The 25359-nt window shown below is 38.6% G+C and overlaps 1 protein-coding gene across 1 annotated transcript; it reads right to left on the bottom strand.

Moving 5' to 3' along the window:
* Positions 1 to 24953, bottom strand: LOC134531108 (polyprenol reductase). Its single transcript, XM_063366659.1, has 6 exons — positions 24303 to 24953; positions 13464 to 13612; positions 12799 to 12993; positions 11089 to 11220; positions 3943 to 4106; positions 1 to 191 (listed from the first exon to the last, which is right to left on the bottom strand). The coding sequence occupies exons 1-6, from the start codon at positions 24506 to 24508 to the stop codon at positions 99 to 101; spliced, it is 939 nt and encodes a 312-aa protein (XP_063222729.1). The 5' UTR covers positions 24509 to 24953; the 3' UTR covers positions 1 to 98.
* Positions 24954 to 25359: the final 406 nt, after the last annotated feature.

Below are 25359 nucleotides of genomic sequence, written 5' to 3'. Positions count from 1 at the left end.
TTACATAACATAATTAAAATCTTTAATTTCTTGTATACAAACAACTCACCAATATATACATATAATGATATAATATAAAAATATGTTATCTTGTTCATTTACAAAATGTATGGTAGAATTGCTCTTCGCTGCTTTGGATAGTCTTTGAAATTGGACAAATACCACCAGTGTGCTAAGAGGGCCGATTCAACCTGGAAACACAAAAGCACACAATGACACAATACAATATTTCATGTTTAGTTGGTTAATTCTCATAACTCGACCACATCTGTGCATCCAAAGTGCCAGTGCAGCTATTAGTGGGGACAGTTCACTGCAGTCAACTCTGTAAACATCAGGTACCCATGCAAACATGCACATGAATTTAAGTAACACTATTTCTAATCACTTATTGAACCTACAAGGCAAACACTGAACGAGCACTATCCTCCCTTATTGCTCACAGCAAGAGTAGTAGGGGAAGATTCCCAACTGCAGAGATTTCATGCTTGAGACATGTAAAGAGAATAGTTTCATTGCTCCCTGCCAACTACAATTTTGCTTGGATAAATTACCAACTGAACAATGATTTAGGTTCATTTATAAATATTTTATCTAAAAATGTTGAGTCTTGTTTGCCATCATTCCTTGTCTCATGCCACACTGAAGAATATTCAGCATAATACTTTAAAATAAGGTAAATTATTTTAAAAAATCTTCTACATATACAATAACAGCAGAAGTACACAAAAGTGTAATGAAAATTTAAGTTTTACATACTTGCCAACTTGTACAATTTTTCCGGAAGATTTATGGAAATGCATCTGATCGTACAATTTTAGTGCTGCTGTAAATATCTTTCGGATTTCTGCTACTTTATTTTATTTTAAATCTCCCCCCCCCCCCCGCCTTCTTCCCTGCTTTCACATTTATCTTTCCTACAACTAATTTTTAGTTTGCAATGGGTTTTACAATGAATCTAAACGCATTAACTGTCTATCAAGTCAAAGAATGTGTTTCTGTTTACCTAGCTGTTAACAAGTTGGATGCACGGATATTGATAATTAATCTGATATATTAACGACCAGGGCAAGGTGGCGGAGCGGGAACTGACAGTCCACAGTTTCAGGGAAGCATAGTTTTCGAAAGCACAATTTAAAATTGGTGTATAAACGTAGAGAGAAACCTGATCGCCATTTTGTTTCTACTGTCTTTAACTGTGGTCATCAAAAAGATAGCAATTGTTTCGTATTGTCAGTGTGCCTTTTGTGGTCGGTGGTTTTTTGGTTGTGTTTGATGGTTTGGCAAATAACATGATGCCAAAATGATTGCTGCAAAGAAGAAATAGTACTCGCAAAGTTTTTGTGATGAATATTCTAAGAAATTTCTATGCATGTTAAAATCTGACAAAGCAAAACACTTTGCATTCTTCAGTGTGTGTAGGTGTGACTTGAACATCGCGCATGGTGGGAAAACAGATTTATCAACTCAACTTAAAGTAGATCAAACACTGTAATAAAATGTGAAAAGTGTAGATGATAACAGAAAAATTGGTAGTTTTTTTTTTTTTGAGTAGTAGCTGTAATAACAATGTCATAAGAGCTGAGTGTTTGTTTTGAGTTTTTTTTTTGGCTAGAACACTACGTCCCAGTAAGTGTAACATCATACTGATCTGTTATTTCTTCAAATGTTCCCAAATTCTGAAGAGGCAAAATGATATAGATGCGGCTGGATGAAAACAACAGCAATCATTGCAGAAGCGACCAGAGAAGCAACAGTGAGAAATTTGCAAACTGGGCCTTACTCTTTAGCTACTGAAAGCTAAAATGACTCAGATGCTTAAGATTTATTCCATTGTTGTTTCTTATTTTAACAAGAAACTGTTTATTGTCTTATTTCTAGGACTTGAAGGTGATTTAGCAGGACTAAATATCGGTAAGTCACATCTTAGTGAATGTTTGAATGTACCTGTCAGTCTCATTATAGCACTTTCTGCAGAAAATGCACCAGTAATGATGGGTAACAAAAATGGAGTTATATCAGTTTTGACAGTTTTATCTTCAAATTGTGAGGTCAGTCAAAAAGATTTTATCTTGTGTGCTTGCATTCCTGTATGCAAATAATGATTTCATGTTTAATATTTTTAATAAATGTATGAAAACTTATATGGTGAAAGTAATTAGTGAAAGCATATTTGTAACATTAAGTTTTCCATTATAATTGAAGCATATTTTATTTACACCTAATTTTAGCATTTTGAAAGTTATTTAATTTTTCTGGAAAGTTGACAAGTATGCATACCTGAGTTTATAACACCGTGTAGTGTATCAGCTCAATGTTTCAACAGTCATGCATCTGAATACTGAGATGTCACCCCTTGTGACTGGCTTTGGAAAAGGCTTGCATAAAGTTCTACAAAACTGCAGACATTCCTTGTATAACATTTTAACTTTACTTCTTATATAAGTAAAATACTGAAAAATAAATGCCAATAGTAACATGCTGAGCCAAGTAAGCTGTAATAAATGTTGGATAATAGGGAGGTGTTTAGAAAAAGCCTATTAAATGTCGAACTAAGATATAATTCTACACATTATGAACCTAGTAATATTTTGCAAACAAAAAAAATAAAAAAAATAAACTATAAAACTAATTAGCTGCAGTACTGTCAGGATACAAAAAAAACAGACAACGCTCATAACTTGCAGTCCTTGTTGCCAATTTATACTTTTTTTTACAGTGGGACGTTAGATAATAAGGAATGTCAAACAAGACTCTACCAACTGGTGCTTTAGCCAAAATAAGACTCCTAGACTTGTAGCATGCAACACTACTACTGGCACTTCACTCTTGTCCCACTTTGCTTAGTCAACCACACATTTTTATTTATTATTCATTCCCCAGCATTATACAGTGGGGGTAAGGTGCACAATGAAATTTAAATAACTGTCATTCAGCATAATTTTGCAATATATTTTACAGAGGTCATACAACAGATAAACTTTATAAACCCTCACATGAAAATATTTAAAAATAAGACACCATCCAAAATGCTTTGTTTTCTACAAACAATGTTCTGGGACATAGTTTACCTCAATTGGATCATTAAAAAATATACTGATAAAATATTATCCAACAGTTATAATATAATAACCATTACGGTTTCATTTCCTTACTGGAAAAATAAACACAGGACTTACAGCACACCACACTTTAGCAAAGGTTAGCTGAGCCTAGCTTCCAAAAGTATTACATACTGGTACAGAAAGAAAAATGTCAGAGCCCTATTTTTAAAGTGTTTTTCAAACTAAATGGCATGTAATTAAATATCAAAAAAAGATAAATTTTCCAGGAACAGTTGCACTCTAATTTCAGGTTTTAAATCCTACCTTTATTAGTACCAAATGAAAACTAAAACTGATTGGTGTATCAAATTGTTTCAAAATTTTATGTTAAAATATCAATAGTAGTTAACATAGTTATAAGGTCATAAATAGCCTTTATTTTTTATATAAAGATTACCTGTTTACAGATAACAGGACATCTACAAATACCTGGTAAACCAATTCCTAGACTTTTCCAGGACCTTTAAATATAAATTTTCTTAAACTTTTTTTATGGCATTGTTATTTTTTATTCAAGAAAATCCAAATTTAACATAATTCAATTTAAACCTACTATTTGCAGAAACATGATTATTTTAATGTCAGAAAGCTTAAAAAATTTCAGAGATAATTTCCACATAATTTAAATGAACAGTTAACATCTATTTATATTTAATGTGCAACTGTAAGCTACACTATTGTCAGGTGTCACACTAACAAGTACAAGTTAACAAAGGGCTGCAGGAAATTAAAGTTTCATCAGTTCCAGCACAGTGACCATGTATTTCAGCATATTTCCGTTACTGATGAGTACTGCAAACCTACTCTCGTCGTGGTGACAACCCTACGCAGCACGCACCTGGTTGCAGAACACCCACAGGAACACGAAGAGCCACGTGTGAGAGCCCCGCAGAACCAGGGCCAGGGCCAGGTACATTAGCACCTCACTCAGCAGGTGCGGGGAGGAGACCAGCTCGAACCAGTCCCCGTGAGGTATCCGGTGCTCGTACGTCACCACCTCGCCTGCAACCCACCATGGTGATATACTGACAGGAACACGAACAGCCACGTGTGAGAGCCCCGCAGAACCAGGGCCAGGGCCAGGTACATTAGCACCTCACTCAGCAGGTGCGGGGAGGAGACCAGCTCGAACCAGTCCCCGTGAGGTATCCGGTGCTCGTACGTCACCACCTCGCCTGCAACCCACCATGGTGAGGCACCTTGGGAATGGAAACTATCAAGGTCGATGCATGTTACCTATTGCAGTGCTGTGCGAAATTTAAAAAAAAAAAAAAAAAAAAATTGTTTCGCTTTGTTGGCAGTCTGGAAGAAAAATGGCTCCATGAGCTAATGTGTGCAAGTATGCTCATTGAACTAAATCTACCTACAATTCGTTGACCTCGAGTTCCTAACATTGTTCATTACTCTAGTGCGCGAGTTCTTCCGGACATTGTGATGGTAATGAAAGATAAGGAAATGGCAGGTAACTAAGTTGTTTGAGATGGAAGTGAGACGGCAGTATAATATCTGATAGTAAAATGTAGGTGCCATGGTTTTGTGTTTTAGTCCACTCTGCTGAAGCTGCAATAGCTGGGAAGAATTTCTACTCAAACAATAGTTGGAGCAACAAATACTTTTCACATTAGTTTTGCTACAGCAGGCCATTTCAGAGTGCTCTTTGGTAATGCAAACCAAAATCAGAGATTTTTTTAACTTTTGGATTGGTTTGCAAATGATTGAGGTCAACACTTCTGTATTATTACTAGATGCAAGTCATCCAGTAGTAAACATATATGTGCTTCAAATGTACTTTATTACTAAAAGAACCCACAATATCATCAAATAGTTTTGAAGATGGTTGATAAAAACATAATGTCTTGTTTTTTTTTTCGGCAGGAGCTAAATGAAATTGAGCACTTAACGTGCAATAAAAGAGACAGAGGTCTTATTTTCAGATTGAAACTTAACAATTAATGGAAGAAGAGAACTTGGTGGAAACTTTGCCTTTGCAAAATCAAATGCTGCTTGTTTTTCTCCTTTAATTAAGGTGGCCATCTGGGTATCTATAGAGAAATTGTTGCAAACGTATTTATCTATGTAATTCTTCACTGGAAAATGGCACTACTAACAGTCAATCTTAATGTAGTTAAAATGTCTGTAAGGAAGTAAGACACAGAGAAAAATTGATAAATTTTTTTCTTTCAAAAGCAAAACAAAAACTAGGGGTCACTGCTTTTAATTTTTTAGGCAGTGTACTTCAGGTATGTCTGCGATACATTTGATCCTGACTGCAAGTGATGCACTCTGCCTTGCTTTGCACCTGGCTGACCGTGGTGCGAGGAAGGAAGCTGGTGACAGGAAGGGTGGAAGCAGAAGCAACCTTAACTACTGGAGGAAGTGAGTCTGTGTCTTGCAGACATCTAGTCCTTGGTTCTGTATGCTTGCATTTCCTTGAAGACTACGGCTTTGTGCTACCGAAGTGAGACAGTAGCTGCTTACTTGTGGTTATACAAACTTGGAGTGAATATTTTAAGACCTTGTTTCTTTATAATTAAGTGTTTTTACATGTAGGTGCAGCACAAATATGAAAGCTGATTTTCTTTTTAACACGCTTTTATTAGCTTGACCTGTATGTATGAATGGACTATGTAATAAAATCATTTCATTTAATTTTTACCCATTTTTTGACAACCAAATGTGTTGAAATTTTGAATACATACAAAGAACCTCTGATAATACAATATTTTGATAACTTAAGACCTTGGAGTTAAGAGGGAGTTGGGGGAGGGTTAGGGTCAAAGGGTCAAAAAACACTACTTTCGAGCTAAGGGTAAAAACCATGCATTTTGTGTATACATGAGGTCAAGGTATGGTAAGAATTTTTCTCGGGGTCGAATGTGCCCCCAGGGGAGGGGGTTGAATACCCAAAATTTCAAAAATTTTAATAATTAATGCATTTCCATTTGGAGTGTTTCTGATCCGATCCACTAGGTCAGGTTATGGTGTAAAATGTGCCAGGGAAGGGGTTAAAGCCCCAAAATCTTTAACACTCCCTTAACCCACCTTAGGGGCTAATTTTAGGAAAACCCATGCTCATTTAATGTGTATGTAATATAAAGAACATTTGTGCCGAGTTTCAAGTCTGTAGACATATATTTGAAAGATGTTGAAATGCTTTCATTTTACCAAGAACTCATAAATTGAGATTAGTCTTCCTTTAAATTAGTTTTTCAAAACCATGAAATGTTTGTTATTTAATTTCATAATAATTTTTAACTGGTAAGTTAAAACCATTGTCATCTTTTAATTTTTATTAATTAATTAATGTCTGCAGATAAATTTTGAGACTAAAAAGAATAAAATAGGCTTATAGTTTAAAAAACTAAAAAACCAGCTTTTATTGTTAAATGAACTAAAAATTTTAAAAAATGAAATTTAAATTTAAGTTTTTTGTCCAACAGCCAAATAATGTACCACAACTCTGTATAAGTAAAAGTGTGGGGTGCTTGATATTATTTGTCGTAAATTTTCTATCAATAATAACAATATGAATGTAATTGATTTTCTACCACTAATTTTAGGATAAAGTATTACAAAAATGACTATATGAACTTATAACAATATGAATATAAATTAGTAATAGGGTTCTCGATATCATTTGTCTTAAAATTTCTATCACTATTTTTAGGATGTAGTACAAAAATGAATATATGAAATTAACAACAATTTAAACTCAAAAATAGTAATAGGGTTTTGGAATACATTTCCTTTAAATATTCTGTCACTTATTTTAGGATATAGTCATTACGAAAATGAAAGAAGAGAGCACCCCATGCTTTTAGTTATACAGATTTGTGGTGCATTATTTGGCTGTTGGACAAAAAACTAAAATTAATTTTTTTTTTTAATTTTTAGTTTCTTCAATGATACAGCAGGTTTTTTTTTAGTTTTTTTAACTGTAAGTTTATCTAAGACTCAAATAAAATTAGCAATTAACATCCAATTTTCACATTTTTAAGCTGGTGAAAATAACCAAATTGACAGAGAACTTTGTTTGAAGTAGAATGATAAAAAAGTTTATCAACGCAATAAAATGATCTAAGAAAAAGTCAAACTACTAAATACTAAAAAAAAAAAATACATAAATCAAACTATGAAATATAAACAGTCACATCTTTAAAAATTTAAAAAAAGTTTCAAAATATTAAAATCTTGTCTAAAAATTTAATAACATATTATGTTAAAATGAAATGTTTTCAGAGAAAAAAAATATATGAAGCTTGTCATGATATCTTTTAGTCAAATTGAATTATAATTAGTGATGGGTCGAATCCCATTTTTCCCAAATACGAATCTTGAATTTGAATCCCAAACAGTACCTCGAATCCACCCCTCGAATCCGAATCCAGATCTCAAGGGTTAATTATAAAATAATTTATAAGTTAAGAGAACAAATTAAACATTATGCAGAATTATTTAACCCTTTAAATTTTTATTTAAAAAAAAAACAAGGATTTTGACACGGTCTGGATCAAGACGATTCCGTTTTTGGTCACATATGTTTCCTGCAGTGCTGAACAAACGTTCAGAGAACACTGTCGCAGGTGGTGAACACAATAATTTTTTGGACAGTTTATGTAGCCTGGGTGAACACGCAGACTGAGTTTTCCAGTATTCGAGGATGTTTATTTCTGGGTTAACTGTAGGATCATTTAAGAATCTGGTCACTTCATCAATTGCTGTAGAATCCGACTTGGTGGATTTAAGGCATTCAGGCATTATCTTTGAGTACAGTGAGTGATTCATGTATCCACGGAAATCGGAAAACGAAATTCAACATCCGACGGAACAATATTTTGTAGTTACCAACTTGACATTTGTTTAAAGCCCCAAATGAAGATAAACGCTTTCCTGAAATATTTAATGGAAACTGAAAGGCGCCATCTTGGCTTCAATGGTTTTAGGCCATAAGAAATATTGTCGTGTGTCTTTTAAAATTAAGCCTCACTAAAGCATAGTGATTAATATGCCCAAAGTTAAAAGTGATGGGGTGTTTTCTCTAGTTTACCTATTAAAATTATTTATATTAATATTAGTTATTTTTTGTGTTGCTCAAAATGATTGACTAACAAATTCATTAGTTGGCCATCATGGAATTCTCAGATAATACATATTTTAACGTTGGTAGTCTACACAAACCCAACTCGGTCCTAAAAAATTCATAAATAGAACGTGTATCAGAATATTTAAAATTGAATCGCGATTAAAATAATAATTGTACAATGTATTAATTTTTGTCATTCATTATTTCATTGTTATTACTACATGTGTGACCGTAACTTGTGATGAAAGTCAGCATTATTGTTGTATTACTAAGTAACAGATTTCTCTGTAAAGTTATTAAAAAATAAACCATGATTCATATTACTAGTCTAGATCCTAAATGTGCTTTATTTTAGCTTTTAGCATATTCTGAGAATACATCTGTGATTTATGCCTTATTTAATGCCAATGTAGCGACAATGCATCCATGTTCATGAATATAAAGTAAGTTTCCCAAATCAGTACATGCTTCATAATTTTTTTTATATAATAACAAATTAAAAGTACAATACAGTAGAACCTTGTTAATCCGTGATGCGCTAATTCAGGAATCGGATAATCTGGGACGATTTAAAAGAGCAGAAAAAAAAGAGAAGTAAAAATTTTCAGCGCTTAAAATTAACGTCACGCGGGCCGGCGGCCGGCAAACACTGCAAGCCATCGCGTGGACCACCAAACTCTGCAACGCCTTTGTGTCGCCCCCCTTTCAGCTGTCACAATTGTCACTCTTTAAACTTGAGGGGGATGTCCTGACTTCTGCTTCCCGCCTCCCTTTGTTTGTTTCCACCCGCCAACGCATGGCAGGAGCCTGGCGAGTGACGTGTCTGGCTGGTATTCAGCTGTACGAAGGGGGGGGAGGGGGGGGGGGGGGGGCTACCCAAAATTTATGTATGCAAGGTCAGCACGATCTTATCTTTCTCTCTTCGGCTGTTGTAAATGACCGTGAACTAATGGCTAGGCAGTGCTGTATTTTTTACGCCGAGACACTAATTCGAAGACGGCCGGCCTTTACTGTAAACGGATTATCTGGGTTTATTTACTTTTTTACAGGATTTCAATTATCCGGGCATCGGCGGGTCCCAATTAACCCGAATAATGGGGAGTTTACTATTTTTTATCCATCTGCTGCCAAGGCGCAGTAAGCCTTGGGAGATGATACATCACATGACCTTGGCCTTAACCCAGCTGCACGCCGGTGTCTGAGAAGCTTGACAAGACCTTCCGGGCTTTTAATCGCTAGTCCGTGAAATTCGGTAATCCGTGATTATCTCGGTCCCGACCATCACCTATTAACGAGGTTCTACTGTACCTCAATAGGATGTGTTCCAAGGAAAACGTAAACAGGCTAAGTAAATTGTAAGCATTTAAGTTTTTAAAGTACTACATTTACATCAATATTTTTCCTCGAATCCCGGATATTTTCCCTCGAATTTCGAATCTTTCGAAAACTAGAGATTCTGTGGAATTCGAGGATTCCACCGGCCCATCCCTAATTATAATATACTATATATTTTTTCTTTTCAAAGTAGGCTCACTACTTGCAGAGTTCATTGATCGTTCACAATTATTTCAGTCAGTCTTGTGTTAGTTCTTGAAGATACATTTAATAAACAAAAATTTTTACAATTGTGTTGTTTTCTTATAAATATAGTTTCAATATTTTATTCAAATGGATAAAATTTAAATAAACTTGGTGCTTATACCATCTTCACTTTGTCATCGTCCGGGCCTGCGGCCCCTTTTAAGTCCGATATGCCACCGCCCAAACACCACCCACCCTCCATTCAAACCTCCCGCCTACCCGTGCGTACGTGTGCGTGCGTGTGTGTTCGCCCGGCAAGAGGGCGCTGTCGAGCCAGTGCGCCGCACCCCTAAAACGTAATTAATTATAAATTGTGTCATTTGTTTTTATATTCCCCAAGTGCAACGTGACGGCAGATCGGCCGGGAGGGTTTTATGTACTTTTAATTAAAATAAGGTAACAAAATAGAATAGCGTTTCCGGACATTCCCGAGGAAACCCGAAGCCAGACAATAATTAAATTTAAATCTTAATAATTTTAATTTGAACAATCCTTTCTCTGTATTCAAAAAATGTCACGTTATTCTTAATTCATTTTTGTCATGTTAATTTAGTTTCCCGTGGCACGAATTCATAAATATCTTTAACGGCAATTGTTTCGGCGGGAGGACACCATGTTAGTCGAGTCGAGCCATGATCCCACCCCAGTCCGCCACCATCAACGACCGAGAGTAGACGCGCCAGCACTCCGGGGACCTCAACGCTTGTTTCACCGCCAAGTAATTCTGTTTCAATTTAATTCCGTATAAATCGTTTTCTTTTCGTCCTCGGAGCTCCTCTGGGTCGGGGGACTGCATAAATAATTGTCTTACGACCAGCAACGGTCTTTTCTCTTTTATATTACGTAATGTGAGATGTGACCACGTAGGGGTCTCCACACCTAAACCGATTCGTGCCGCGGGCGTTTTAAACAGTTTCAATCGTGTACGTGTGTAAGTTGCATTCGCTGAATAAATCAGGTGTGTAAATCAAATGTATTATTTTCTTATTTATATCTGTTCGACCACGTGGAGTGTGACGGCGTGTGGGACGCCTGAGAGCCCACTGCGTAGCTAATAGCGTGCCCGACGCTGAGAGCGGGCAGGAATTCGTGCTAGGTGTATTCAGGGGGAAATTAAAATCACGCCTCACATGGGCGACGTCACGACCCTGGGAAAGAGTCTCACATCGGTCCATGCACGTGGCACGGTGGCGCCCATAAAACCCGAGCATGCAGTAAAATTCAGTCAGTAAACATCAGAGACTACAGCCCCCGTATCAAGAGGTGCCGCCACGAGTGGCACCGTAACAACTTACAAAACAAATTAAGCAAAATTAATACCTTTATGATTCTTCCTCAAGTTGGCAAGGATGACGGCACACTTGTACTGGTGATAGCATGCCCACAGGAACAATGCACAGCCGTATATGTCCAGTGACGTGATGTCTTTCAGCCTGAACGTTGCATTCAAATCTACATGCAAAACACAATTTAAACAGTCGCGCAGTTTTCGTAATTACTAGTAGTGGGTCCAATCCCAATTTTCTCTAATCCAAATCTCAAATTTGAATCCTAAAGACAACCTTCAATATACCCCTCGAATCCGAATCTAGGGTCTCAAGGATCAAAAATAAAATAATATACAATAAATTAATAATAACTATGGTGATTAAACATTCAATCACAATCAGTGTGAATTTTTTAGTTTACTTTTTTCTTTCTAATATTTTAATTAAAATTAATTTTCATGAATATTGAATCCTTCGAATTTAAAGATTTGATGGTATTTGAGAATTTGAATGGCCCATCCATACTAATTACCTATTTTCACTTGCATGACTTTTTACACCTATTATATAACACTTAATATCTGTTCAAATTTTTATTACAGAAACACTAATGCTGGGGAGGTATTATGTAAAAATTGTAGAAATAGCCCTTAAATAATAGGAACGATATGACAATGAAAAAAAAAATTAACACGATGAGGTTTGACAACGATGGCAATACAGGGGAACAATGTGCCAGGCTATCCCTTAGACCGCACTGTTTGGTTCACCACTTCATCACTGACCATTGGTTCTCACCAAATGACAATCCTTGGTTAAGTCAATGGTTGCTCACCCATGGATAGGCAAGCTTATTCTGGTAAGTTCCTGGTAAGTTCCTGGCAACTTCATTAGAGATCTTTTTCATTTTTATATTTATATTTTTTCAACACGAGCTCAGCATACTGCCATGTATTTGTTAGCATTTGATAGGTAGCATTATTATGAATTCCCTCATAAACTTGTGAACCCTGAGAACAAACACACTGATGCATGCCATCTGCATAAATATGTGCTAGTTTGATGTTATTTAATCGTTACCTGTACTGTTTTCTGTTTTCTTTAATTATCTTACGGTTGAAATTTTTTTACTCACAGTTTCCGAATTTATATTAACATAATATCAAAGTCTACAGCTAATGTTTGTCCACCTTCATTAATCCCACCAGTACAAGTGGATATGTGTTAAACGTAACTTGCTGTGTAACTCTTTGCTATCTTTCTTTCATTCTCTTCCCCGGCACCTGCATGTACCCAATTGGACCGGTTGCAACCCAATTCTGTAGCCAACAGTAACCTTGCTCTACTTCAGACTTATTATGACCAGATGTTTAAGACAGCAGTCTTCCAGCTAATTGTGTTGTCTGAAGGCTAACATCCCCTTCATTTCACTAATCATAACTTTAACTCCCTCCCTTCCATTCTTCTCGAGATACTGAATGTATTAGTAGTTAGCATGAGCATACACAACATTTCATTTTGTGGGGGTGGAGGGAAATAGGACCAGTTTTCCCGCCGATTGCTTTCAAATTCTTTCTTTAATTGGTGGGAATGATAGATTTTTAGAATTACGGGGGATGGAGGGGGTTATCCCTCTATCCCCTCCCCTCCCTGGTAATTAGTACACAAAAAATAAAAATGAAATAAAAAAAATGGTTTACATTCTTAGCAAAGTACTACTAAATATGCAAATAAAAACTACAAAAAAAGTTTTGCAACATACCTTTGGTGTTTGTGAAGCCCGGTGACTCGGCAAGGATGGCGGAGACGGAGCCAAAGTAGTGGAGGTAGCCGACGACGTAGTGGGCAATATTGATTCGGGACTCTGAGAAGATGCTGACGCACCAGGTCTCATACAGGCGATGCCACGTGTGTATCGTGAGCAGGCACAGCGCGAGGAAACACGACTCGGCACTGCCTGCGACCACAACCAATAAACAAAACCTTGCTGTAACCTAAACTGGTATGGCATCACTCTATGCATTTTACTGCTTTGGGTCAAAGCTGTGTGTATGTGTATGTTTTTACCAAACTTAGAAGAGGTACCTAAACTCTGGAATTAAAAAGGGTAAAAACAACTTTTGTATCCTATCCTGCTTATGCCTGTGACATCTGGATGGACACACATGAAAATAAAAATAGTTACTAACTTCAAAAATAAATTAATTTCATAAAATGACTGAAAAAGTATAAAAAAAAAGTACCTAGTCTACTGCTTACTTAACAATAAATGACTGATAAATTTGAACACAATCATTAAAAATTTTCTTACAATACATGCACGTCTATGATTTTTTGCAACATGTCAGCATAATGTTAGGAAACTCACTGAGCAATGAAGTGACTAGGATAATTGCCACCCACTGTCACGTATCTCTTCCTTCCTACCAGAAGCTTTCCTGTCCCGCGAAGTCAGCAAGTCCAACAGTGCACTCAGGTAGCTCGGTGACGTTCCGGAGAGGAAGTAAACGTAGAATGCAGTGGCCATAGCAAGTGTTGTGTACACTGCGCCGAACACGTAAAAGTGTTTGAACCACCTGAAAATAAGTGTGACTCAGTCGTTTATTTACATTTGAATGCAGAAAAATTTGTAATAGGTCAAAAACTACCGCTCAAGAAACCTACTTTAAATAAATATGTGTGCGCTATTTGCAATACAAATTTGTAAAAAAAAAAAACAATACTATATATAATTAATAATTTGAGGTGTTGTCAATATCTATGTCATGTCATTAAAGACGATAGGGTGTGATGAAACGGAAATGTAACATTGGAGGGAACGATGAGTGAAGAAAAATTACTTTTTTTTTGTATTTTTGTCATTTTTTCATAAAGAGACTATAAAACTTTTACACAAGATTATTTTTCAGTGTGTTAAATTTTCTTAATAACTTACTGTGATTGCGTAAGTAATCTTTAAACACATGTTTGAACATACTACTACTACTACTAATAATAATAATAATAATAATAATCTCGGGGTGAAATCCAACTCCTACCGAGCGTGTCCCCAGGTTGCGGATAGGGGAATATCCTAACCAGCTGCAAGACTGGCGGATAGGGGTGAAATAAAATAGCCCCCGCAGACAAACAGTGGTGTCAGGAGGAAGGTCAACCGCCACAAAAAAACCACAGGGTCATGTATGCAAGCGAGTGCAGTGATGCTGCCCGAAAGGGATGTGCAAAATGATCTGCTCAGCGCAGTGTACGTGGTGGCTCCCGGCGTCTACGAGCTGCTCCCTTGGAAGCATTAGGAAGCCTATGAAGGAAGAGTGTGCATGGCCGGAACGGATGACTATTCCCGCTCCAATGACCAAAAGCTCCTACAACAATGGGGGTAGTTGTAGGAGTAATCACCCCTCCACTTCCCGAGGCACCGCGTTCGGAGACGACCTAATGCTTTGGAGTATCATCTTCAATTATGGCTTCTAATAATCTAAACACCCAAAACACTGAGTTCCACAAGGAACAACCAGCGCCAATGGACGCTTCAACAAGTGCGTCAATTGGGATTTCATCCACTACTGGAACACCTCTGAACGAGCTGCTGACACAGCACACAGAATCCCGAGATGCTACCATCTGCAACGAGCACAGAACACTAAGCAAGCTTCAGTTGCTACTTACAGAGACCATCAGCACAATCAAAATCAAGTGTACTGTGCCACACGAAGTGACGGTCAGCATCAGAGAAGCTCTAGCACTTCTTACTGAGTTGCTCTACCAACGTAAAATCTGGAAGGATGCCCAGCGCAAACTCACCCTGACTGAAACGACGGAACGAGAAACACTGGAATGTGAGATTGAGCGGTGTGATGATCTCCTTGCGCAGGCGAGGTCTTGCCAACAAAGACCACCGCCAGGACAAACTGAGAATCGCCAGCCATCTGGAACTCCTCTGAGCCCCGAGGAAGATGACACTAAGGACAAGGACGTGACTTCAGAGTCGCAAGGACGAGGAAAATACGACAGCGGCCTGAAAAGAACAAAGATGCTCCAGCCAGCCAGCCTGATGCTCTTGGAGCCACAAACTCAACTCCACAGCATCGCAAGACTAAAAAGAAAAAAGACTCTCACTAGTCGACCAGATGCTGTCCTCATAAAACCTGCAGAGGGTAAAACCTATGCTGATCTGCTGAAGGGTATCAAGGCAAAGGTCGACCCCGACAAACACAACACGGGAGTAAGAATGATTCGGGAAACCAAAGACGATGACATACTGCTAGTTCTTGATCACAAAACAGGTCACAGCGAGTCCTTCACCAAAGCCTTCAAGGTAGCAGTAGGCGCAGATGGAGCTGTTAAAGACCTCAGGCCTACAGTCACAATTGAAATCCGTGATATAGATGCTGCCTCCACCGAAGCAGATATACAGGATGCACTAAATCGGGATCTGGATGGAGCCACAGGAGTGAAGAGGATCGGACTGCCAAAAACCACTACTCGCGGTCAGCGCATTGCCTTTGTCGAACTCGACAGCAAAAGTGCACAAACAATCCTGACCTCTAGCCGTATCAAAATCCGTTGGATTTACTGCCGTGTCAGACAATATGAAATCATATCAAGGTGTTTCAGGTGCCTGGGGTATGGACATGTGTCAAGCAGGTGCAACGGTCCCGACCGCAGTAACTTGTGCTTCAAGTGCGGTAAACCAGACCACAAAGCTGCCTCATGCAAGGGAGCGCCAGTGTGTTTATGTGCCACCGACGAAAGAAACACAAGCTTGGATCATATACCTGGTACTGGGCGTTGCGCAATATATCGGAGTGCGCTCAAGGAAGGCCCACCCTACCCAAAGTGACAGTTGTACTTCAAAGTAACCTAGGGCAAGGCTGGACTGCACAAGCCCTGCTGCACCAACACATCTCCAAGACCGGAATTGATCTATGCATACTTTCGGAACAACACTCCAACATAACGACTCCTCGCTGGATCCCCGACCACTCTGGCACTGCTGCCATCTGGATAGTAAACCCCGACTTACAAGTCCTCAACACTGGGAATGGCGACGGCTTCATCTGGGCCAAACTCAGGGACTGCACTGTCTACAGCTGCTAACTCTCACCGAACGAAGGCATAACTACCTTTAGGCGTAAGCTTAATGAGCTGGAAGAATCAGAGCGCCAAGCAAACGGAGAGATCATCATAGCAGGAGACTTGAACGCCAAATCATCAGAATGGGGTATGGACTTCACCGACACCAGAGGGAACGAGGTCTCTGAGATGGTCGCCCGTCTAGACCTGGTAATTATTAACGAGGGCAATACGACATACAGGAGGCCCAGCTACCGGGGGACCATCATCGATGTTACATTCGCAATGCCAAACATAGCTGCCATTACACAGAACTGGAGTGTCTTGGAGGTCTACAATGCCAGCGATCATCAATCCATCCAGTTCACGATTACTAACACAAAGCCTAATAACAGCAGCAATAAACACCTGCGGATAGTATGGAATGACAGGAAACTGGACGAGACAAGACACATCAAATTTCTCCAAGATAGATGGCTGGCCCTGGAAGACACAGCTGAACCTACAAGAGCAGAAACTGAGACCCTGGTCGAACAAACCATGGGGCTTATCGCAGCAGCCTGCGACGCCTCCATGCCCACCAAGACCAACAAAGGCAAGAGACGCCCTAACTACTGATGGAACGCTGAGATTAGCGAGCTCAGGACAAAGTGCCTGGCACTGCGGCGGAAAGTAGTCAGAGCCAATCGAAGGCACCACCACCAACAACCCGGCCCCCTGGTGTCAGAACTCGACAATGCCAAGAAAGCCCTTAAAAGAGCAATCAAAAACAGCAAGAGGCAACGATGGAGAAACCTCTGTGCCGAGTTAGACAAAGACCCCTGGGGTAAAGCTTATCAAATAACAGTTAAGGCACTCGGTAAACAAGGACCTGTTTCCTTAAGGGGCCCGCCTCGTCAGGGGTGTATGTGTGTTAGTGAGGCGGGATGATAAGCGCGACGCTCGCTGGTGCTTCCAGCGCAGTATAGCCTCTAAGCGCAAGTCTCTGAACTGGCGCGCATTCGTCTCGTCGTCACAGGATAACTGTGAAATTTGAGCGGTGACCGTAACATTATATGGCGGAGAAATGAAGATAAAGGTGTTATGCAAGCCCCTTAAGTGCTCTCAAGAATCTGTACTGATTGTTTTATTCCTAAAAATTACTCTGAAAACACGCGTTTTAGGCATTTTAACTCTTCTAAAAATACAGTTTAAAAACTTAACCCGAAATTAAAAGTACTTTTTGGCCCTCAGTGAACTCGTAAATGCTATTCGTAAATAGGCCCCACTCGGATATCTTGAGTAGTTTTGAAATCGCGTTGTTTTTCCTGAAGCTCTGCACACCGTATGTGTGCCCAGGTAGGCGGGCCCCTTAATGGAGTCACCCATGATGGAAAAGATTATAGAGGATTTATTCCCTCAACACCCACAAAGAATGCCTAGAGAAAACTGGACCCCCGCACCAACCCCTTCTTTCACAACGAAGGAGCTACGAGATACAGCAAGCACGCTCAAGCCAAGGAGGGCTCCAGGATGGCATCCCAACGAACATCATCAAAACAATTGCCCAAGAGGCCCCTGAAACACTTCTCACGATGTACAACGCCTGCCTTACCAGTGGAACCTTCAGTAAACGATGGAAACAGCAACGCCTTGTACTGCTCGACAAAGGCAAAGGCCCACCGATAACATCGTCATCGTACAGACCCCTGTGCATGCTTGACATGGCCGGCAAGCTCCTGAAAAAACTTGTCAAAGCACGGCTCACAGCTGCAGTAGTGAGAGCTGGCGGACTTTCAGCTAACCAACACGGGTTCAGAAAGCAGTACTCAACAATCTCGGCGATAGAACAGGCTCTGGCCATCGTCAAGCACGCCTGGACGGGAAATCACAGGTCCCGCAAAGTGTGCATCTTCATCACCTTCGACATCCGGAACGCTTTTAACTCGGTAGGCTGGGAGGACATACTCGACGCCCTGGAGGTTGACTTTAAAGTTGACAAGTATATTCTAGACATGGCCGACGATTACTTCCGAGAACGAGAACTCGAATATGCCACAACGGAAGGCCCGCGTACTAATGAAGTCACGGCCGGCGTGCCTCAAGGTTCCGTCCTTGGCCCGGACTTCAGGAATATACAATATGATGACCTTTTGAGGATGGACATGGCACGGGACACCCACCTAACAGGCTACGCCGACGATTTTGCGGGAATCATTCTTGCAAGCAGCCCTGAAAACGCGCGGCAAAAAATTGACCACCTAATGGTGAGATTGAACGACTGGCTGAAATGCCATAAGCTCAAACTAGCCCCTAATAAAACTGAGATGGCTGTCCTCACTAGGCAACGCTGGTACGAGAAACCGTTTGCGGTGAACATCAATGGAGTAAACATCGAAGCGAAGCACTCGATAAGATACCTGGGCCTCCAGATAGACGAGAGGCTCACTTTCTGCGAGCACTTCAACAACACAGTCTCAAAGGCCAACAAGGTAGTAACGAGCCTGTCGAAGATCATGCTGAACACGTCTGGGCCTCGATACGCCAAGCGGCGACTGCTGCTCAGTGCGGTACACTCAATCCTACAGTACGGTGCTGAAATATGGGCAAGCCAGCTTGCCCAAGAAAAATACAGACGGAAGCTCGCCGCAATCTAAAGACGAGCCGCCCTTCGAGTAGCCTGCGCATACCGCACAGTATCCGAAGCGGCGACACTCGTCATAACCAAAACCATACAGATAGACCTCATGGCAAACAAACGACAAAGACTCCACGAGCGACGCACAAAGAGCACCCTTGACGACTACTCCCGTGAACTCGAAAGGAAGCAGACCCTAAGAGAATGGCAAACTAGATGGGAAAATGCTGATACAGGGAGATGGACAGCTAAACTTATCCCAGCACTCGAAACATGGTCTGACTGCAAACACGCGGAAACTAACTTCTACCTAACGCAACTACTCACAGGGCACGGACTGTTTGAGGCGTACTTGCACCGCATGGGGCTAGCAGACAGCCCTGCGTGTAAATACTGCCCAGCAAATATCGATGATGCCTGCCACACCTTCTTCCACTGCAGCAGATGGGAGACAGAAAGAACAGTGGCCGAAGAAACAATCGGAGCCAAATTGAGCCCAGGAAACATAATCCCCCTTATGAGCAGCTCTCCACGGAACTAGGAGACAATAATGAGCTACGCCGAAGCAGTACTGAGAGCAAAGAAGCTTGAGAACTGACCAAGAAAAGCGCCTAGTCGCGTAACCTGGGCCAGGCTGAAGTAATGCGAAAGCGGTTTCCGGTCTGGCCCCCTTTCTAAAAGAAGGGCAGATAGAGAGGACTGTTTTTAGTCAGTAAAAATCTGACACTACCAACAATCCCACCTGTTGGTGTCTTTTGAAGATTTTTAAATCACTCTCCCCCTCCCCCCCCCCCCCCAATAAAAACTATAATAATTATAGTAATAATAATAGGTAGTTTAAGGATCTACCTTTCATAAGTAAATATTTAATCCAAAAATTTCAAAGTTTTTGAGAAAGCACTTAAGTATCCTCTAATAGCGTTAAAAATGTTCTGAAGCATTATCTTTGTTAAAATGTTCTGGGGAGGACCCCTGAATACCATACCCCTCCCCCAGAAAACTGGTCTATCTAAAGTATATGTTTGTAGCTCCCCTCGGCCTCCACCTTTCACAAGTCCAGGCCACGCCCCTTTCCCAGAACAGTCCTAACTGAATACACAAACAAAAAATTAGATAGCTTTGTTTGCGTGCGCGGTTCCTTTTGCAACATTTTGAAAAAATTCCTCCAAACAGTAACCAGACATTCTTGTTACAGATAGTAGTACTCAAGTTACTGCAACCAAATTGTTATACTGATGGGCATAGCTATCACTTTTGCAACAATGCTACACCTTTGATGGTTATGTAGAAGTTGTAGAAGATGCAGCTGAGTGAGAATTACTAATGTAATGTTTCAAATGTATTTTTTGGACTTAGGTCATGTGTACTGAAATTCACAAATAAATTATAGTTATAACATCTATGGGGAAAAATCATATGTAGGCTACAAAAAATTTAAATGATAGATAAAACAAAATGAGAAAACAAGTATACAAATTCAAGCCAAATTTAAGTTTAATGTAAGTACATATATAATTTTAAAATAAATATATAACAAATTTTATATCTTTTAAATGTCAGTTCTTGCATTAAGTTAAATGACAAAAAATTACAAATTACAGAACATGCACACATTATTGAACTCAGTAACAAGGCCTGGGCACCAATAACATACTATGTATTTACACATAGATGGTTATAGCCATAAGCAATTACACAACATAAAACTAGGTTTGTGACTTGCTACACTGAACTGTGCGGTGCAATCAACAAACTATTGACACCCACAGCTATTACAGTCTCTTAATTGGCACCAATTGGATCACACTTCTGTGAATTATTATTTCTGCAATAATACTCTCTGTATAGAGTACAGGAAATACACAGAAATTGTCATGTCCACCAGTTTGGCCTCGGCTGGTATGATAGCACAAGCCCCAAGTGCGCCACCCATCCTACATAATCTATGGGGAGGAAAGTTAGTTCGCCACCCGCCCCTAGATGGCAGACAAAGGGGAATGTAAATTAAGGAAACTTTGTCTACCTGCCCAGCCTAATTCAGGACAAATATGTAAATACCCAGTGTGGTATCAAGAAGCCTTTAAATTATACAAGTTAATGTAAAGAGCATTGTAATTCGAATATGTATGCACAGGAAGGGTACAGATGTGCCCTCCCTGATGAATATGTACATACATTGTATATTTACTCTGGCTGAGCTAAGCCAGGGAGAAAGCTCTTTCCAGTAATTCTGGGTAAATAAAAGTGACAAAAATACTTGAGCCGTATTATTTAGGCAGCGACCTCTCTGGAGGACCGCTCCTCCTTCCTGCCACTCCCTGCTCTTGGGCAGCGACCCCTACTCGGGGACCGCTCCCAATCTCTCCCCCCCCCCCCCCCTGCTCTTGGGCAGCGACCCCATCTCGGGGACCGCTCCTGCTCTCTCCCCCCCCCCCCCCTTCTGAGATCTCCCTGCTCTTGGGCAGCGACCCCTGCTTGGGGACCGCTCCCACTTCTCTCTGCCCGACCTTCCCCTGCTCTTGGGCAGCGACCCCTGTTCGGGGACTGCTCCCGCTCCTCCCCTCTGCCTGGGACAAGTCAAACTTAAGATTGGGCAATAAATAAAATAAACCGTGAACATGAAAATAAATAATCCGTTTGATGTTACTGTGTAAGGGGTAGATAAACATATAATAACAAACAATATTAAATTGTAAAATAATTGCAAAATTTATTATCTGATATTTTAAAGATATTATTAAATTGACAGATCAATACTAAACATTCATGACAATAAACTTGGCAGACAGATAAAAAAAAATGCAAAAAGTAATATCTCCAAGTATGTTGGGCACAGATTACACCAAAAGTTTATATAAATAACTTTATAAATTTCACAGTTTATGATGAATTTAATATCTCTCGGTTTTTATTTCATAGTTTATGGCTAGTTCACATCGGTAGTTCGAAAGACAGTACTCACAGGACTTCTGGCCTATGGTTGTTTGTGCTCGTCTGAATGTATGCAGGTTTTTAATAAAATTTCTTTTTTTTTGCAAATAGTAGCTTTTACTTTAGGCCAAACCATACACATTAAATTACATTTGTCTAGTTGTGTAAATAGCCCTAAATCTGGTAGGCATCACTAAAATTTATGACCAACGAATTTTCTCAATATGGCCTACCTGATGCTGTCTCTGCACCATACACAAATGAACTCACAGTAGGCGATTGCTGGTGAGCTGGGCGATAATTTATATCACACTTAGTTCGTGGTGATATCGCGGACCGACACTATAATACCGTAGCGCCCACACACACAATTTAAACTGTAAAATTTTCTTCCGTCAGAAACTTCTGACGGGAAGCTGCACCAGAAAAAGTGATCTTAAACGTTCTTTTCCCCATGATCCCTGGTGCCAGGCACTTTGTTAGAGGTGCCGGCAAGCCTCAGCCTATCACAAGGCACTGTCCAAGATATCAAGAGAAAACAAAACTTAACGAGTAGAAATGTCAATAAAATAATAATTTAAACAAATATTTTAGGGGCAACTTTATGTTTAAAATCATAACACAGTATGTAAACAAGCATTCAGTGACGGTCAACAAATATTGTAGTAGGGGAATATAGGATAGTCGTCGGAAAAACGGGAGACACATTACGCAGTGCATTCTAGCAGCAGCGCCTGATCCTACCGCATTAGTGCATTTGCGGTAAGATTATTTTGGGAATTTTGAATGTACTTTTTTTCCAGGTTTATGCAGTTGGAAAAAATGACAATGTTGATAACTGCTCAAAGTCGTTTTTGAAGTTAAATTTCTTAAGGCGCGTTGGTGCCGAAGTAGTCTGCATGTGCTGGCAATAACCTATTTTATATTCTCTTAATGAAAACCGGGACATATCAAGAATATTGATGTGCCAAAAAAAATCTCTCTCATAGCAAAAATATTCTGGGATACATTTTATAGGCTTTAACAGTCACACAAAGAAATAGTAGCAACTTAAAAAATACAAAATAGTTTTGGGATTACACAATTAATAACCCAATATATTACTGTCATATAGATTGGTATATTTAACACTGTGGTATTATGCGTAACTGATAATTGGAGCTTAAAGGATCAAATCCCGGTCAATCACAAATCTTCATTTTTAACATTTTCTTATATGACTCATTATTACATTTTAACACTGTAATTGAAAAAAAAATCATATTTTTACTTGTTAACTGTTTAAGTAAGTGTTATAATAAAAACTTTAAATCCACAGCTCAGTACATTGCATTGGTTACTTCTCACTAGGTAAGCATGTAACATTAATTTTTTACTGGCAACAAAAATAAATCTTATACATAAATATTCAAAATGATTGATTGGATGTACATGACTATATGTGTGTGTGTGTGTGTGTGTCTATATATATATAGACACACACACACATGCACACAAACATTTAAACAAGTGTTTATGATTGTTTGCATTTTATTTCATACAAATTTAACATTTTATTCCGAGATTAATGAAATTTTGCACTCTCAACCTTCAAAACAAGAGGAATGTCACTGTCTACACATAAGATTCCCACAAACAACCCCCATTACCCTTTCCCACCTCTTAAAGCAGAATTTTGGTACTTCTTGGTGAAATGTTGTACAATTAACATTTAAGATAAGAGGAATATTATTATTGGCAACATCTAAATGTGAAAAAAAAGTCAACTTTTATAGAAACAAATCTAATTTAAATAATTTTAATGTTTTATATACCTATAAAACTCTTTTAAAATAATTTTTGTAAATAGTAAATACTAATTTTCTAGAATATGTCCTCTAAAAAAAATTAAATAAAATTCTGAAAATTTTATTTTTTAATTCCTCTCAATCTATTTATTGACGTATTGTGATTTTTTAAGTAGTATAACAATAGTTAACTGTTTTGAACAGTTGATGTGGTTAGGTTAGCTACAATTCCAATGCTGTATAATGTTGTTAACTGTTTTGTTGGTTTAAGTTAGCCATGTTCAAGGGCCCGAGTTTCCTATATTGTCCTACTACAATATTTGCTGTCAACAAAGCAGTTTATGACATTTGCAGCTAGGCAACAGTGATTGAAAATGAGAACAAACCCAATCTACACAGTTTCAGTACTCTGTAATACTGTGATATTACAGGACATAAACTTAACCCGGCTTTACTTTTGTGTATTGCCTTTGAAATAAGAATGCACATCATGAAGAAAATAAAATAATATTCAGCACAATCTAGTCTATACATACATTTTCTTACTTATTTAATGAAGTTCTCAAATGACAACGTACTAGGACAATCAGAGCTTATGAATAGATGAAAATGTATCGTGGTGATAGCGACAACATAATGTGAAGAAAAAGTCAAACCTTAAGTGAACAGTACTTAATACTAATAACAAGCTTGCGTAAATGTACAGCTGGTCAGATTGAATTATGTAATGTTCAACTGTTATCCATAGATGCTGATTAGGGTCCTGACCTTTAAAGCCTTACACTTAACAAGCACATACCCAGGCAATCACACATTAGTTCTCATGTACACCAAATTAATAAATATTTTGTTACATACCTTTTAGGAACTTCAATAAGCTTTAAGCTGGAAGGTTTTCCTCGATATGCAAATTTTCCATATCGAAAAGTTTGAGTGAAGAAGACAGGTAAAAAGTGTTCTATGTTATTCATCAAACCACCGCCAATTATCATAAAAAGTGTCATCAGACTAAATACAATCTTCAAAAAACTAATTTCGTAAAATGTGTGAACAAGTATTTCCATTTTCAAGACTTAAATCCGGTATGCAGTTTCAGGCATAAAAATTAAAGGGGAAAAAAAAAGGCCAACACTTTTGATTATTCCTGACAGATTTTTCGAACTCAGCACTTCCTCGACAACAGCAGTACGCGACGAATGCAACTTCTGTGTATAAAGCGTCAAGCCTCTCTCGATGTAAGAGGTAACCGGTAATAGTCATGCTTCAGGAAGAGGAAAGCTGCAATCCGTAAAAAAACCTAAGTAGGTCTGCGTGAACAGCCACTCTCTTCCACTTTCTCATAATAATCGCAATGCAATCAAACCAGCTTTCTACAACATGCTTCCCATCCTCTAAGTTTGTTTACACATGGAACGTGTGTTCTGTCTTCTGCTACTGAAACATTCAACGAACGAAAACAACATAAAAAATAAAGTTAAGGAAAGGTGTCGGTAAATTTTTAACACTAAGAAAATATTAGTATTATGTATTATAGTGTATTTATGAAGAATATGTAAAAACTGTGATTTTTAATATTGGTTTTTGAAATGTTTTCACCAGAATTATAAATTAAATGTTTCAATTTATTCTTTCCTTACACAAAAAAATTACAGAGGAATACTAGTTATTAAAAATATTTGAGAAAAATTGTTCAAAGTCTCAACATTTTTCTTACTTTAACATTTTATTAGAATTTGTTATTTCATGTAAATATCGTTTATTAAAAAAAATTCAAAACGAAAACACACCATATTTGTTTCAATATTTTTATGTAATAAACATGATTTTATCATTTACTTTTTTTATATATTTTACTACACTCAAAAAAAATTACACAGACAATAAAAAAGTGTCACTGTATTAATTAGTACAGTTG

The sequence above is a fragment of the Bacillus rossius genome, chromosome 3, assembly GCF_032445375.1.
Source record: "Bacillus rossius redtenbacheri isolate Brsri chromosome 3, Brsri_v3, whole genome shotgun sequence".
NCBI classification, from domain to species: Eukaryota; Metazoa; Arthropoda; class Insecta; order Phasmatodea; family Bacillidae; genus Bacillus; species Bacillus rossius.
This window is presented reverse-complemented; position numbering and strand designations above follow the sequence as displayed.